This window comes from Anabrus simplex, chromosome 1, assembly GCF_040414725.1.
Source record: "Anabrus simplex isolate iqAnaSimp1 chromosome 1, ASM4041472v1, whole genome shotgun sequence".
Classification (NCBI taxonomy): domain Eukaryota; kingdom Metazoa; phylum Arthropoda; class Insecta; order Orthoptera; family Tettigoniidae; genus Anabrus; species Anabrus simplex.
Window position 1 is genome coordinate 902,852,163 of NC_090265.1, and position 17,056 is coordinate 902,869,218.

Consider the following 17,056-nt stretch of genomic DNA (forward strand, 5'->3'; position numbering starts at 1 on the left):
ATACTGTATAAGCATTATAATGCTGTTAGTGAAAAATTTCCACGTTTACAATACAAAAGTTATTTATTCATTTCAAAATAACACATACTTAATAAAATAGGACATGTTTCATCCATTTTAGGACATCATCAACTAATAGTAAAAGTCAAAATAATTGGAACAAGGATAATTTAAAACACTTGATGAATAATGGGTGATTCGACTAACGAATCAGTCAATGATGATTAAATTAAAATTCAAGGGCTAATATCAAAATTTATCATGTGGATGAATTTAAAATGTGTATTGAATACTGAATCCACATCTAAAACATGCATTTAGAAAGCTTGAAGACTAATTTCACACTATACAAGTTATTAATTGTATGATATTGCCATTGAATAAGCTTCATGGAGTGTTGATCTTAGAAAAAATATTTTTAAGTTCTCTTATGGTTGAAGATTGATCCCATTACATAATAAGTTGTAGGAGGAACTTTCCTTGAAAAGTGCACTGACTGGATAGCAGTTTTTTTTGCCAACAGATGTAAAAATAGGCCTAAAAGGAAAAATAATTGGAAAACTGGATTATCAAAGAAAATATGAATTACCCATTACTAATCCTTTAACCGCCAATGTCCAATTGATCGGACGTTCGAGGTTCAGCCTAAAAATGCCAACATCCGATTGATCGGACATTCCGGGATAAAATATTTTCCAAGTTATTCGTTTTAATAATGTATAATACATTTTTTGGTCTAGTATTGAATTGAATAAGACTATATACAACAAGTTTACTTGAGGAACTTGCTGCTGAGTGGCTTGGTAACTGTTTGAATGTACTGAAGAGGAATGTAGCCAAGCTTACAGTGGAGAACTATTTTTCGCAGGCATTGAAGGTGAAACAAGAGCTGTTGTTGAAAGATGTATGGGAATCAGTAATAGGGTATGAGGATACGCCAGGTTGTCAACTGTCTCAGATAGAAACAAGACGGCGAGCACAAAACAATGTGATCACATGAGCGGTTATTTTCAAATATGTCGGATAAAATTTTGAAAGTGACATTGAAGATATTGAATCAGCGAAAAAGGCATGGGAAAAACTGGATGAGTTGTGCAATGACAGAGGGCTAGTGAATGGTGCTATGACCCTGAAACAGTTAACTCATTTTGTGAAGCCCAAGGACAGGAGTGTTCAAGAATACTTCGCAAAAATAAATCAACTGTTGAGGAGAATGAGGAAAGCCAGATACGAGTTCACAGATCAACAAGTTGCAGGAATGATAATTGGAAATCTTACAGAGGAATATGCAGGTTGTATACCTTCCTTGGAAGCTGATTTGGCGAAACTGTCCATCTCGAAGGTGAAGGCGAGATTACTCACTGAGGAAAGCAGAAGGAAACTTCGGCAAAATGGAGGAAAGGCTTACGACACTGGAAAATGTGAGGATGATGAAGCTCAAACCATGGTTGTTCAACAGAAGCGATATATCAAGAAAGAAGACGTGGGACGAGGAAAACAGTATAGTTGCTACAATTGCGTAAACAGGGACATGTATCTAAATATTGTCGCAGTACCCAAAAGTGCTTCAATTGTTGTAAGTCAGGAAATTATTCTAAAGTATGTCCAACAATGAAGAGTGATGAATCATCACAGGAGAGTAAATCAGTGAATGCGAGTGGAAAAGTGGTAAGATCAGAAATTATACATGTAGTGGATAAAGCAATGAGCATGGTAGTTCCTGTAGGAACTGATAAAATTAGAGATTGGCTGTTTGATTCAGGTGCATCCCATCATATGTGTCCAACAGAGGAGATGTTTATAGACAGGTCAACAAATGTAACTGGGAATGTAGAAATAGGAGGTAACAGTAAGCTGGATATTAGAGGTATAGGTAAGGTCAAAGTAAAAATGTCAACAGTATGGACAATTACATTTACAGATGTGTTGTATGTACCAAACTTAGGTGCAAATTTAATATCAGTTGGTAAGTTACCCAGCAAAGGTTTCAAAGTAGGATTTGCAGGAGAGAAAGCAGTGGTTGTAGATAAGAATGGTGATGAAACATTGTTTATTGCAGACAGGAGGAATGATGTATATGTAGTACAGATAGAGGGAATAAATGTTATTGTAGCTGTGAGTGACTGTGACCAAATAATAATCAAGAATGTAATAACAATGTAGCATTTAAATGTGTTGGGCAGGTTAGGTTGTGGCATGAGAGATATGGACATGTAGATTCTGAAGCTTTGTTTAAATTGCCTATGTTAGAATTGAAAAGGAGTAATGATATTAATACTTGTTCTGTATACATTCAGGAGAAACTAAGCAACAAGGGAATACCTAAGTCTTGTGAGCGTAAGGGAGAAAAACCACTTGATGTTGTGCACAGTGATGTAATTGGAAAAATTAGTCCATCATCACTTGGGAAATCTCAATATGTTGTAACTATGATTGATGAATACTCCAGATTTAATGTGGGTGTGTGTGAAAAACAAGGATGAAGTGTTGGAGGTGTTTAATAGGTACCAGGTAAAGGCAGAAAAGTTACATGGTGTAGGAATTAAGGTAGTGCAATCTGACAATGGTATAGGGTATACATGTAGCGGGTTTCAAGCACAATTTGCAAAAATGTAGTATTACTCATAGGAGGCCTGTACCGACAACAAAATGGATTAGCAGAGAGGCAGAATAGAATGATGTTTGATACTGTTAGATGTCCATCGATCCAGATAGGGTTACCAAAAGAATTCTGGGAAGAAGCAGTAATGACTGAAGTGTGTTTAAGAAATAGGTGCCCATCCTCAGCAATAAATTTTCGGATACCGTATGAACTGTGGTTTAATAGGAAGTTAGATGAGGAAGAAATAGGTAGATTGAAAGTATTTGGATGTCAGACATGGGTTGTGAGAGCAGACAGCAGGAAGTTAGATCCCAGAGCAGATTCATGCATTATGATAGGGTACGAGGCAGGTACCCCGGATATAGATTATGGTGTCTTGAAAGGAAAAAAGTAATAGTGAGGAGAAGTGTGGTATTTGAGGAACAGATATTTCCCTTTAAGGTGAAAAGTCCTGGAACTGACATACTGTGCACTGAAGATCCAGAGTTAAAATTAGGGACTGAGTTAGACACAAGGGAGGACAGAGAGGAAACATTGGCTGTTGAGTCAACGACCAGGGAGGAACAACTAGAGGTTGAATCTATAGCAATACAAGAGCCAGGGAATAATCTGAGAAGGTCAGTAAGACAGAGAAAAGGTAAGACTTGTGCAGATTGTAAGACAGTGATGGAAGTTAGACATGTGAGTGTAGTGGAACCTAGAACAGTTGAGGAGGCTATGTCAAGCCAAGAGTCTGATAAATGGATGGTAGCCATGAAAGTGGAGATCAATGAGATGAGAAAGAAAGATGTTTGGGAAATTGTAAAAAGACCAGAAAATGTCAAGATAATTAGTTCTAAGTGGGTGTTTTCATTTAAATATGACAGTGAGGGTAAAATTCAGAAATATAAGGCCAGGTTGGTTGCTGAAAGTTTTAAGAGACAGATGAACCTTAGTTATGATGAAATATTTAGTCCTGTAATAAAGAGGAAAACAATGAGACTATTAATAGGTATTGCAGTACGCAAAGGTTGGATAGTAGAACATCTAGATGTAACTAGTGCTTACTTAAATAGTGAAATCAGTTGTACTGTATACATGGAAAAACCAGAATTCTTCGTAGAAAAAGATGTCCAAAATAATGTACTGTACGTAAATTGGAGAAAAGTATCTATGGACTGCCGAATTCGAGTAAAGACTGGAATGCTTGTGTTGATGATATAGTTAGAAGACTAGATTTTAAGAAATGTGTCAAAGAACCATGTGTGTATGTAAAGGAGTGTTGTATAATTGTCTTGTAAGTTGACGACATAATTGTAATAGGTAACAAAGAGGTAGTTAAGTTGGTTAAAATAAGGTTGGCAGATGAGTTAGAGATTAAAGAACTAGGGAAAGCAACAAACTTACTGTCAATAAAAATAGAATAGACAAAAGAAGGGGTTATGTTGAGTCAAAGTTTGTCCATTTACAAATTACTTGCTGATTTTTCCATCAGTGAATGTAAACTAAGACTATTTTACCAAGCGAGTATTCAGCAGCTGAAAATGATGAGCAGGAATTTGATTGTACCTTCTATCGCAATGCAGTAGGAAATTTGCTATATTTGTCAAATAATACTAGACCCGACATTGCATTTGCAATAAGTAAAGTTAGCCAAAATTGTCAAAAACCAAAGATTAAAGATTGAAAAGAGGTGAAGCATATCATGAGATATCTATGTGGGTACTGTACCGGTACTAGAGATTTAAAGTTGTGTTTCAAAAATTGTGAGGAGTCAGTACAAGTGTTCTATGATGCAGATTGGGGAGGAGATACTAAGTCAAGAAGATCAGTGAGTGGGTATGTAACCACAGTGGCAGGGGGAGCAGTAACATGGTATACTAAGAAACAGAAACAGATCTACCATGGATGCTGAATACATGGCAATGGGCTGGCAGAGGTATCTCGAGAAGTAACATGGATGAAAGATTTGCTATCAGAGCTAGGGCTGGAAAGGTTTATGGAAATACCTTGTAAAGTTTTTGCTGACAATGCAGCAGCAATTAAATCGAGTAAAAATGGAGGAAAGGTCAAAACACATTGACATCATGTACCATGTATGTAGAGAACTAGTAGAAAAGGGGTTCATTGATTTTTGTATATGTAGCATCAGAGAGAAATGCTGCAGACTTGTTCACAAAGAATTTATCAGGCAACAAGCTTAAGAGTTTGTATAAGCTTATAGGTTTGCAATGAGAGGATAACTTACCGAAGTGTAGTTTTTTATTTTTTTGAAAAAGAGGGGAGTGTTGGAATGTTGTTATTTTCTCATAAAAATAAAAATAAGATGCCATGTATATATATTTTGTATTAGTTATAAAAAAAACAACTTTAAGGTTATGTGTTGGCAACTCAGGTAAATTGTGTCGAGTGGTTTATTATCTTTGTTTGTTTTGTTCGTTAAATGTTTGAACTGCTTGGTGTGTGTGATGCTCAGTTGTCGTTAACAGCTCATAATAAAAGGATGTGTGTGAGGAAGCTGGTGCTTCTGTGGTATAATTTGCTTACCTAAATCAGTGTAATGAGTAAAAATTAAGATATATCAACAGTGACCAAGCGGCAATTCAGCTCCCGCAGGTGGGCAACGAACCCCTTATTCTTTTGTAAACAAAATAAAAGAATGCAACTGTTCCATATGCAGAAAGATTAGTACTAGTCGAGGTGGTAAATGGAAAAAGACCAGATACATTTGTAAACAGTGTAAGAAGGGTGTACACCCTTTGTGCCTCCCTAAGCACATTTGCTAGAACACGTCATAAACATGTGTAAATATTAGTAAATAGCTCCTTATATCATATTTTAGGGCAAAAAGTGAATTTTTGAATGTTAAGTTTCTGTAAAATAGACATTAGTAAACATTTTTTTTACTTAAAACGAACCAGGAACTGCAGCATTTGCATATAATGTGAGATAAGAAAATTTCACGTTAAAGTAATAATATAAAAATATTGTAACTGTAATATTGTACATAAAGCTCTATTTTTTATGTGTGGCATAGAAAACACCACCTCTCTAAAATAATGCAGTTTTTGATAATAAAAATATTTTTTCTTAACATTTTTGACCATGAAATACTTTTCTCTCTCAAAGAAAGAAAATATTTATTTGAATTATCACTTCATAAAATAAAACTTTATAAAATAAGGGTGCATTAATTTACATCAATAAAATGCCCGGAGCAGTACCTTCAAAACAAAAAATGCCCATCCCATTTACATAAATTGAACAGATGTTATTACAAATAATTTACTGCAACGTAAAAAGTGCTCATTAGGACTTGGCAGTCTAGGACATGGACACCGCATGTGAGGCTGGTGGTCAAAGGATTAATAAAGTGTTTTAAATTATCCTTGTTCCAGTTATTTTGTCTTTTACTAATGGCTGATGATGTCCCAAAGTGGACGAAACATGTTGTATTTTATTAAGTATATGTTATTTTGATGCGCATAAAATAACCTTTGTATTGTAAAGGTGGAACTTTTTCACTAAAAGCATTATAACGCTTATACAAGCAACAATATGGACTTAACAATGAAATTTGTTTGCAATGAAATATAAGTACGAATTATTGAAGAGCATCATACAAATGGTGGGTGGTTGGTTGGTTCATTCTAGTGTCCCTTATCAGCAGACAATGACCACAATTAATGACCAACTTAGTAATCGCTCAAATGTTTTATTCCATGGCTGAATGATCAGAAACTTAATCGAAAGGTATAGTCAAGTATTCCACCTGTACAATACTAAAATACCTCCAGTCAGCCATCAACATCAACACATGCTTCGAGCTAACCATTCTTGGGCAGGTGGGGACGGACACTCAAATGCACACAATTTCTCCACCTATGAAATCACAGTCAGATATTCCGTCTGCCTTATAACCAAGAATTGTTAAAATTGAGTTCTTCTTGTTGGTTTGATGATGTTATCTTATTGGAACTATCACATATGTTTAACATAGGTTAATACTTTTGTCTTCATTTATTAGAACTAAACATTGTGCTCCATAGCATTCTCCAAGTTTTAATCGAAGTATTCAGCAAAACTGAATCATATTTTAACACATCACACCAGAAGGACTCAATTACCATATTTTTTTTACTGAACTATCTCATGTGTTCAACATCTTTATATTTCATTTTAATAGTACCAAATATTGTGCTCCAGAATATTCCAACATAATTTCTAACATGAATTTTTAACTGACGTATTTGGTAATTTCGAATCATTTTAATGTGTTTTTGTCCTTGCCCATTGTTCTTAATCTTAATATTATTTGGTTGATGATGTCTACAAGATAGATGAAACATGTTCCAATTTTTAAATGTTAATTAAATAAATAAAAAATTATTTGTATTGTAAAGGTGGAACATTTGACTATACCTTTTGATTAAGTTTACGAATGACAATACAGGCTTTATAATGAAATTTATTTTATGCCATGAATGGTCGGAGTCAAATCAAATCAAAATCAAAATCTCTGTATTTGCAAATGAGGTGTCTACCTCGGTGGCAAATGGTACACTAAAATACATTATTGTCAAGCACTAAATATATATATATATTCGTTTACGGCCATTAGAGACCACGTTAGATAACAATTACATGTTTCTGGAAGCCTTCCTCACAGCCCAGAACTTCAGCATCCTCTCTCTGGCAGCCTGTCTTCTTTCGTCCGTCCACCCACGGTTAAGTTTTGGTTCGTCATGGAATCCCTGAAATCTGTCGATCACTGACCTAAACTTTGTTCGGTTTGAGATGTCTTCCGAATTTAGTCACACCTGTCTGAGATCCTTCCTCACCTCCCTGAACCATTTGTCCGACACTTTAGGTCTGCTGTCTAGTATTGTGAAAATCCTTTTCGTTAGTCTCTTCTCATCCATTCTAAATAAATGCCCATAGAATTTAAGTCTCCGTTTTCTCATGCACTCAGTTAGCCTTTCATTGTCTCGGTAAAGTTCTTCCCTTCCTCGCAGCCTATACTGTCCATCCACAATCTTTGGACCCATTATTTTGCGAAGGATCTTTCTTTCAAATTTCTCAGCTTCTCTCAGTCCCGCTTTTCCTGTCATTTGGAGGCACTCACTAGCATACAGACATTCCGTTTTAATCACTGTATTGTAGTGCCTTAGTTTAGCTCGTCTGGAGATGGTTTTCTTCTTGTATATAGGATATGTCCTACGAAAAGCCGCAGCCATTTTCTCCCGTCTGGTGTTGTTTGCTTCTCTTTCATTTGTTTTCAATTGCACTATTTCACCCAAATACTTAAAGCTATCAACTCTTTCTATTTTACCGTGTTCTGTCTTCAGGTACCGAGGGGCTGTTTTGATGTTTGTTATATATTTAGCTTTTTCGAAAGAAATCTGTAGTCCTGCTTTTTCTGCTTGTAGTTTTAGTACATTCAGCTGTTCTATTGCTGTGTCAGTATTCCTAGATAGCAGCGCAACGTCATCAGCAAAGGCAAGGCAATTAATCATGACACCACTTTTTGACCCTCCAATGTATACTTGGTTAAGTAATCCTTTTCTGTCCAGTTCTTTTTCCCACTCCCGGATAATCTTCTCCAACACACAGTTGAAAAGAATTGGTGACAATCTATCACCCTGCCTGACTCCTGTTTTAATTTCGAACTGCTTGGAGTTCTCTCCCATGAACTTAACTTTCGAATGTGTCCCAGTTAAAGTCTGCTTAATAATTGCTGTTGTTTTGGCGTCAATTCCAAATTCCACTAATATATTGAATAGCACTTCCCTGTCGACTGAATCATACGCCTTTTTGAAGTCTACAAAAACGACTACCAGATCCTTTGAGAGATGATTCTCTAGTACACGTTTCAGACTCCAGATTTGATCAACGCACGATCTTCCCTTCCTAAATCCCGCTTGATACTCGCCTAGTTGATGATCCACTTGTTCCACAAGTCTCCTCTGTAGTGCTTTAGAGAGTGTCTTATAAGTTACAGATGTGATGGAAATGCCGCGGTAGTTGTTAGGATCTGCTCTATCACCTTTTTTGTGTAGAGGATGAATGATAGCATTTTTCCAATCTTCAGGGATTACCTCCATTTCCCATATTTTTTCCATTTCTCGCCTTAAAATTGTTATTGCGATTTCTCCACCACTTTTCAGCATCTCTGCTGTGACAGAGTCTTCCCCTGCAGCTTTGTTGTTCTTTAAGTCTGTAATTATTTCACGGAGTTCTTTTTCGTCAGGGGGTATTGAGTTTTCATTCCGTTGCTTTGGATCCTCTTTTGGCCATTTATTTTTAGGTTTTTCACAGTTCAACAATTTCTCAAAATATGTAGCTAATATCTCACAATTTTCATTCTTATTCACTGCCAATTTTCCATCTTCCCTTCGAAATCCCATGGTAGATGGTTGATATCCATGTATGTGCTCTTTAAAGGTCCTATAAAAGATTCTAGTATTGTTCTTCTTAAATTCTGTGTCAATACTTCGAATTTCTTCAGATATTTGATTCCTTTTGGCTTGCCGGAGGATCTTTGCTGTCTGTTTGCGTACCTCCTTGTATGTCTCAAATTTATCTTCTGTTTTATCTGCGTACCATGCTTTATAGGCTGCAGCTCTCCTATCAATTGCTACATCACAGTCTGTAGTCCACCATCGGTGTCTGCGAGTTCGTCGCAGTGGTGCAACATCCTTAGCTATATTAGCCATATTCTCTCGAATATCCTCACAAGTCTCCATTTTCTTCTCCCGCATACGTCTTTGAAAGTCGTTTCTGTTTTCTTGAAGTTTTTCATGGTTTACTTTTATTGACGCATTCGGAGAGAGTCTCTTCTTGTTTAGCGGTAACGGCTTGAATTTTATGCGGGTCAAGAAGTGATCAGAGTCAAGATTGGCTCCTTTCCGTACTACCACATTCATAATTTCTTTAGTGTTTCTCCTTGAAATTGCAACATGGTCCAGTTGATATTCACCTAGGTCTTTCCGTGGAGCGCACCACGTTTTCTTTTTCCTTGGCAGTCTTTTGAAGTACGTGGACATTAATTTAAGATCGAATGTCTCACATAAGTCAATAAGTCTCTTCCCATTCGTATTTGTTCTGGTGTGAGCTGGATAACCACCTACTATTTTTCGGAACTGACGTTCTTTCCCAACCTGCGCGTTGAAGTCACCCATCAGAATTTTGACATGATTGCTTGGCGTCTTTAGCAATTCATTCTCCAATTGATCCCAGAATATTTTCACCTTATCAGGATTGTTTCTGTTGTCATCATTTATGGGGGCGTGTGCATTGAATAGTGTGTATCTCTTGTTTGCACATTTCAGTGTTAGAGTGGAGAGTCTATCAGAAGGAGAAGAGAAGTCCGTTACGGAGTCAATAACCCTTTTGTTTACACAAAATGCTGTGCCAAGTTGCTGCAGATTTCTTCCAATTTTTCGTCCAGGTTTACCCTTAAAGATTCTATAATTTTCTGAATCAAACGTATTAATATCAGTAAAACGCGTCTCTTGCACTGCTAGTATTAGAATATTCTGATTTTCCATTTCATCCAAAGTCCGTTTTAATTTCCCCGTCCTAAGTAGAGTCTGTATGTTGATAGTTCCAAAATAGTGATGTTTCTTTGTCCTTAGATTTTGTTTTAGGTTAGTCGTGTTTGTCGTTAGTACGTCATCAGTCTGGCTACCAGATGGCTCCGACTCCATCTTGCATGTTGGTACAAGCTCCCCAGAATCCGAAGGCTTGTTTGCGCCGCCTGGTGCGACGGTGGATTTCCATTGCTGGGTACCACCTGGGGTAGTTTTCCTTGAAAGTGTTTCCATCATGCATAATGTTACCTCATGGTAATGCTTGGTGGGACAGATTACTCTGTCCGTGGTTAGAACTACGGTTGTTAGCCGTAGAGCCAGTTCTTCCGCCCTCTCAGCCGTTGGGAAATATCCTCATCCGCCATCGAGACCGTTGACGTCTACCTCGGTGGCAAATGGTACACTAAAATACATTATTGTCAAGCACTAAATATTAAATTAACAAGAGAATAAAATTTTCCTATAATACAATATTATATAATTTACGCTAACAATTTTTCTATTAAGCACACAGCTCATCCTTAATAAATTTACATTGTTTACAAAATTCTACTTATAATATCTCCTGTACTACTTACAAATATAGTCAACTGATATACAGTATGTGGAATTACTTCAAATTATACCGTACAGCTGGTATAAGATTAAAATTTACATTGCATTTATTTACTTTTTCTTTTCTTTACCCATTCTGGAACCTAACTAGCATAACGACCTGCTGCGTCTTAACCAGAGCCCCTTTTACCACCACTTTTCAGAGTTCTTGAAGGGCCTTCACAGCTACCGTAGCGGTCCCAGGGCCCTCAAAGTCCCCACTGTACTTCACCCCTACAGGCAGTCCCCTACTTTGGCTGTCCAAACTCCTTAAACCAGGGGATGGAATTTATTCACACACATTTTTTATTTACATTAACCTGCACTGGTCGAATGCCCTCTAACATTTCATTTATTTTCTCTGTTGCTGTTTATTCTCTTTTTGAATATCTGTACAGATTTTGAAAAAGGATCAAACACTACCCCTGGTAAACTGTTCCATTCCTTCACACCCTTCCCAATGAATGAAAATTTACCCCAATCGCTTCGGCTAAAATTCCTTCTAATTTTATATTTGTGGTCAGTCCTGCCGATATAATTATTTTCTAACTGAAGCCTCTCACGGATATCTCCCCATGCTTCTTCTCCTGTATAGGCTCTATATAATCCTATAAGTCTAGTTTTCTCCCTTCTCTTACTTAAAGTTTCCCACCCTAGTTCCTTTAACATTTCTGATACACTACTCTTTCTCCTGAAATCCCCTGTTACAAATCTTGCTGCTTTCCTCTCCACACTATCTATTTCTTTTATTAGGTATTCTTGGTGAGGATCTCAAACACTGTTTGCATATTCCAATAATGGACGAACCATACTTAAGTAACTTTTTTCTTTTAATTCTTTGTTGCATCCTTTAAGTAGCCTCATTATGACATGTAACGATCTGTATGCTTTCCCAACAATGTCATCCACATGACCCTTCCAGTACAAATTACTTTCAAATCTTACACCTAAGTATTTGCACTTGCCATCTTTTGGAATAACTACCCCATCCAAAGTATATTCAAATTCAGTTTTAAAACTCCTGTTTGTAAATGTTGTAACAGTTGATTTGCCTCCATTAACCTTCATGTTATTCTCTTCAACCCATTGTTGGATACTCTCAAGGTCCCTTTGTAATTCTGAACAATCCTCAATGGTATTTATTTCCTTATAAACAATTATGTCGTCTGCATACAATCTTATTTTTGATGTTATATTGTTCCCTAAATCATTTACGTATATTAAGAAAAGTAACGGACCGATTATACTACCCTGTGCAATTCCCTTCCAAACTTTCTCTTCCTGCGATACGTTAATTCCTACTTTGACTTTCTGAACCCTTGAATTTAGAAATGTTTTTACCCAACATGTAACCCTTACGTCCAATCCTATTCCCCCCAATTTCTTTAATAATATTCCATGATCCACTCTATCAAAGGCTTTGGAAAGATCTATGGCTATGCAATCTAACTGGCCTCCTGAATCCAATTGATCTGATATGTCCTGCTGAAATCCCACCAGTTGTGCCTCACAAGAAAATTTCTTTCTAAATCCATACTGGCTCCTCATGAACCAATTTTTATCATCACATATCCCTCTGATGTACTTTGATACTAAACTCTCCAGTATTTTACAAACTATACTGGTCAGGCTGATTGGTCTGTAGTTCTCTGGTTTCCTTTTATCACCCTTTCCTTTATAAATTGGTATTATTATAGATTCCTTCCATTCCTTTGGTATTACACTATTATTTATGACATAGTCAAAGAGAAATTTTAAATAAGTGATTTGTCTTTATCACCTCCCCAGTAATTTGATCACTTAGCCCGCCTGGTGGCCGTGATCGTTAAGGCGCTGAAGTCTAAAAACGGTCTAACACCGAGGTTAGCCGGTTCGAGTCCCGTTGGTCGAAAAAATTTTCACCATCAGAATGTTGGCCGGCAGGGTAGGGGAGGTGGTGGTATACAATTTCTAATCACTAGATTGCGTGCCAAAAGCCTGGATTAAATTCCAAACCTCTCCGCAGTGCTCATATGGAGTGAGGGCATATGACGCTGTTGATGGTGATTCGTCCGTCGGATGGGGACGTTAAGCCTTGAGCAGACCCCTTGGTGCTATTCGACAGGAGTAGGCTATGTGCCGGCACCGGGTTTCACCCTCTCCCTACTATCATATATCACGTCATTCATTTCATCTCTCATTAACTCCTCTGATGAGGTTGACGTCAGGAAGGGCATCCGGTCATTAAAAAAAACCGCCACGACAAATTCATCTCACCTCATACCCGACCCCGTAGGGAAACGGGACAAGGGTTGGACAAACATTTGGACAAACAGTAATTTGATCACTTCCTGCTGCTTTTCCTTGCTGAAGCAGTTGGATTTCTCTGAAAATATCTTCATTTGTGAATGAGAAGCTTCTTGTTTCCCTCTGTGTCTCTCCCTCTGTATCTTCTGTTTCAGTTTCCAACTCCTGACAATCATCTACTGAATATCTGAATTCCCTACTAAAGAGATTTGCTTTCTCAGTATCTGTTAAATATTGTTCACCCCCCTTCTCCCACCATTGTAGGAATTTGTATTCCTTTTCCTTTTTGATTCCTGGCATATGAATACAGCTTTTTCCATTTCCTTTTGAGGTCATTATGTTCTTGAAGTATGCCATTCATATAATTCTCTTTTGCTTCCTTTTTCACTCTATTCAGTTCCCTCATTAGCTGTTTTCTACTTTCTCTACTCTCCCTACGTTCTTTGATTTTCCTGTTTACTATTCTACATTTTCTTTTTAATTTTCTTATTTCCCTTGTATAATAAACAGGGTCTGAGGTCATTTTACCCTTCTTAACAGGTACAAATCTCTTCTCTCCTTCCCAAACGATTCCTTTGAATTTAGCCCAAAGTGTATCCACATTACTCCCTTCACTTATCCAACAACTGAATTGTGATTTAAGGTAAGTCCCAAATTCATCAACTTTAGTTTTTCTGTACAATTTCTTGTCTTGTGTGACCCTCTTATTAAGCCTTTTTGGTACCAGTCCTTCCATTATTACAGCCTTATGGTCACCTATTCCTTCAATTACCTCAGTTTTATCAACAATTTCCCATGGTTTAACCAAGAATACATCTAGTAAGTTATTGAGACGAGTCGGTTCTTGTACTACTTGTGTAAATCCTCCCTCCCAAATTAACTTATTTGCCAGTTTCTGTTCATGGGCTTCACTTGCAGCTCCATTCTCTTCAACCTCAGGCAAGTTTAGATCTCCCCCCAATTATAACCACATCATTATTATTGTTTTTATGAGTATAATCTATTATTTTCTCAAATATTTCCATGTCTCTTTCCATGACCTTCTAGACTTGGGGCCCTGGGTTTGATTCCTGCCAGGTTTGAGGAATTTTTATCTTAAATGGTTAATTCCTTTGGCTTGGGTACTAGGTATTTACGCTGCTCTATGCAACTCATACACTGCACACAACACTAACCACCACCAAAACAACACACAGTTTTCCATACATGGTAGATGATGCTCACTTCTCATCAGAAGATTTGCACCATACTAGCAATAGCCACACAAAGTTATTGTTCTTTCTCTAATTAGAACAGAGACAGACTGACATAACAATTTGAGTCTTTCAATATTGCCTATAGATCTGTACTATACTGTATTTCTCTCTAAGCCAGGAATGTGCAGTTCTGGCATTGTCCAACCCTTATAGTCAGAATAAAATCACAAATTTCTTTCCCATCAGACTGTCTAACTTCAAACTACATATTTCCAGACTTAAATGGTTAATTCCTTTGACTTGGGTACTAGGTATTTATGCTGCCACCTGCAACTCATACACCACACACAATACTATCCTCCACCAAAACAACACAGTTTTTTGTTGTTGCTGTTTTCGTATTTTGTATTCACAGGAGAAATTATTAGTTTACTGGCAGCTGCTTAATTATGGAACTCCATTCCTCTTAACACTACATGCACAATCATGATGCTGACTAGATAGTTTGTAACACTGTGGAACTCATGTGTAATTATTTTATAAATCACCTACTTCAACATTAGACAGTCTCTGTCAATCATTAAACACAGCCTGCTCAACTGTGTTTTTTTTCTGTGGTTGGGCTTTACACTTGTACTACACAATCATGTCATGAACAGTTGATTTGAGTAACTTGAGATCAGAAATATCCCTGACAGATTTTTAACTGATTTAATAATCAACAACTAGTTCAAAGTCATTAAGCTTCCTTGTAATAGCTGCTCTGCTGGCACTTTTTATAAATGAACATCTCACACCCGTATGCCTCCTTTTATAACTTTAAATGTGGTTATAGTGACATTAAGCATCAGTTTACTATTGCAGAAAGTATAGAAAAGTGCTACTGGTGTGAATTTGTTTATGGTGGATCCCAGCTTACTACTCCACACACTATGATTTCAGAGCCAAATCCTGCAGTACACATGAAATGAGATCTCTGCTGCTGTTGAACTGTCTGAGCAGGAGCATCGCAGGCATGAAAAGACTAAATGATAGATACGTACAGGAAACTCCATCATATGCAGCTTCGTCCTATTCCATTTGTTGAGTGCAATCTGTGTGGATGCATATTTCATACTAGAATTGGTTTGTTCAGTCATCAGTACAAGCACAAACAGCATTGAGTACTAATGGATTGTGAGCAGGAGAAATTGTACACTCGGAAATGAGTAACAGATGACAATGACTATTGCAGAGGAATACCCAGGTACTTTTGATCAGAAAGTGTCACATACTTGAAATATGGCAACACTGGTTAGATGCAAAACTAATATGGAAGTATTCCATTTATTTTTAGTAATAATATTCATAAAGATTACTCCTGCAATGTACAAATATAAACTTCATTTACGATGAGTGATAATTTTGAATTGAAAGGATCTACTATTGTTTGACTTGTTTAATATTGAAAAGCATTTTATATAGAAAGAAAGAACAACTTTATAATACTGACAGTATGTTGGAGTATCCAAAATCACAAGCTATTTTTCAAAAGGTACTGAAAAGAAGTCTCTGATGTAAATGGATTATGTTTTAGAAGAAGAAATTTAGAGGAAAAATGTAATCATGTTCCACTCACCCTGTTAACACGAGGTAGGCAGTCCAGAATGGAGAACATGAGCTTTGCATTACCTTCTGGATCATCTGGTAAGCATACACTCAATGCATCTACCATCATCTGGTAGAGACACTTTGTAAACAATGGCTCAGGCAATTCTCGCAGGTAGTCTTTAAGAACCCCTGAAAAAAAAAAAAATTGTGTACGTTAACAATATGTAGTAAGCATATACAAGAATTTAAAATAAGGTGTAAGGATTTGATTTCAGTTGTCTTTAATATTTCCTCATTTGAAAAAAGAGAAAATACACTCACTGGCACAGAAAATACAACACTTTAATTCCTTAACCCTTTCAGTGCTACCATATTTTAACATGGACCCTGGCAGTGAACTAGATTCTTTTTCTTAAAATTTATTATATTATTACACAACAGCAAAACATAGTACGTACCTGATTTTGGTATCATATGAAGGTTTCAACCATCCAAAATGAAGATATTCATCAGAAAGTACATATCTAAAGTATTTGAATTATATTAGTGTTATGAAAATCATAAAAAATGTACAAGAAAAAACTTTTGCATTCAGATTTTACCAATAAGCATGCTCAAACAATAAAAATGAATAATTTAATCTGGCTACTTTAGCCACAAATAAACACAATTACTTTTAAAATACACAGTTTACCTATTTAAGAACAGTTTGTTTTAGTATAGTAGCCTTGGGCTATGCACAGTCCAACCTTGCATTCCTTGAACCACCATCTATTTTCTTTTCGCGATACAGGTGAATCATCAGCCTGTGTCTCTTTGTCTAAATGAAAATATAAGACCAAATTTCCGGAGAGGTGAAGTATTTCTATAATTTGTATTTGGAGTTAAATAATGCAGCTAAAGAAACTTGCACTCAAAAGTGGTGTAACAAATAAAAATCTTGCCTAAACTATCACTTGATACGTTATTTGGTTCATAAGCAGAGTATTCATCATTGTCATCTATTTCTGAACCCACTTCTCCCAATAAAATATTTAAGATATCACTATCACAGAGCTGGCATGAGGACATGTTCATACAGTAACATGGCTGAGAGCATGATAGATTTGGCGCACACTGCATCGGGCACATCAGGTGCTCCGGTAGAGGTCACGGCAAGGAGAAACTACCCTTTTTATCATTTAGGTTTGAACTTCCTGTTAACTGTTGTATTCTAG

General features: G+C 36.7%; 1 protein-coding gene across 1 annotated transcript in view; it reads right to left on the minus strand.

The window, feature by feature from the left end:
• RhoGAP100F (Rho GTPase activating protein at 100F) overlaps positions 1-17,056 on the minus strand; it is a 660,953-nt gene that overhangs the window by 22,214 nt on the left and 621,683 nt on the right. The window contains exon 14 of the mRNA XM_067148290.2: positions 15,868-16,028. Within this exon, the coding sequence (XP_067004391.1) occupies positions 15,868-16,028 (161 nt within the window). The remainder of the gene's footprint in view (positions 1-15,867; positions 16,029-17,056) is intronic.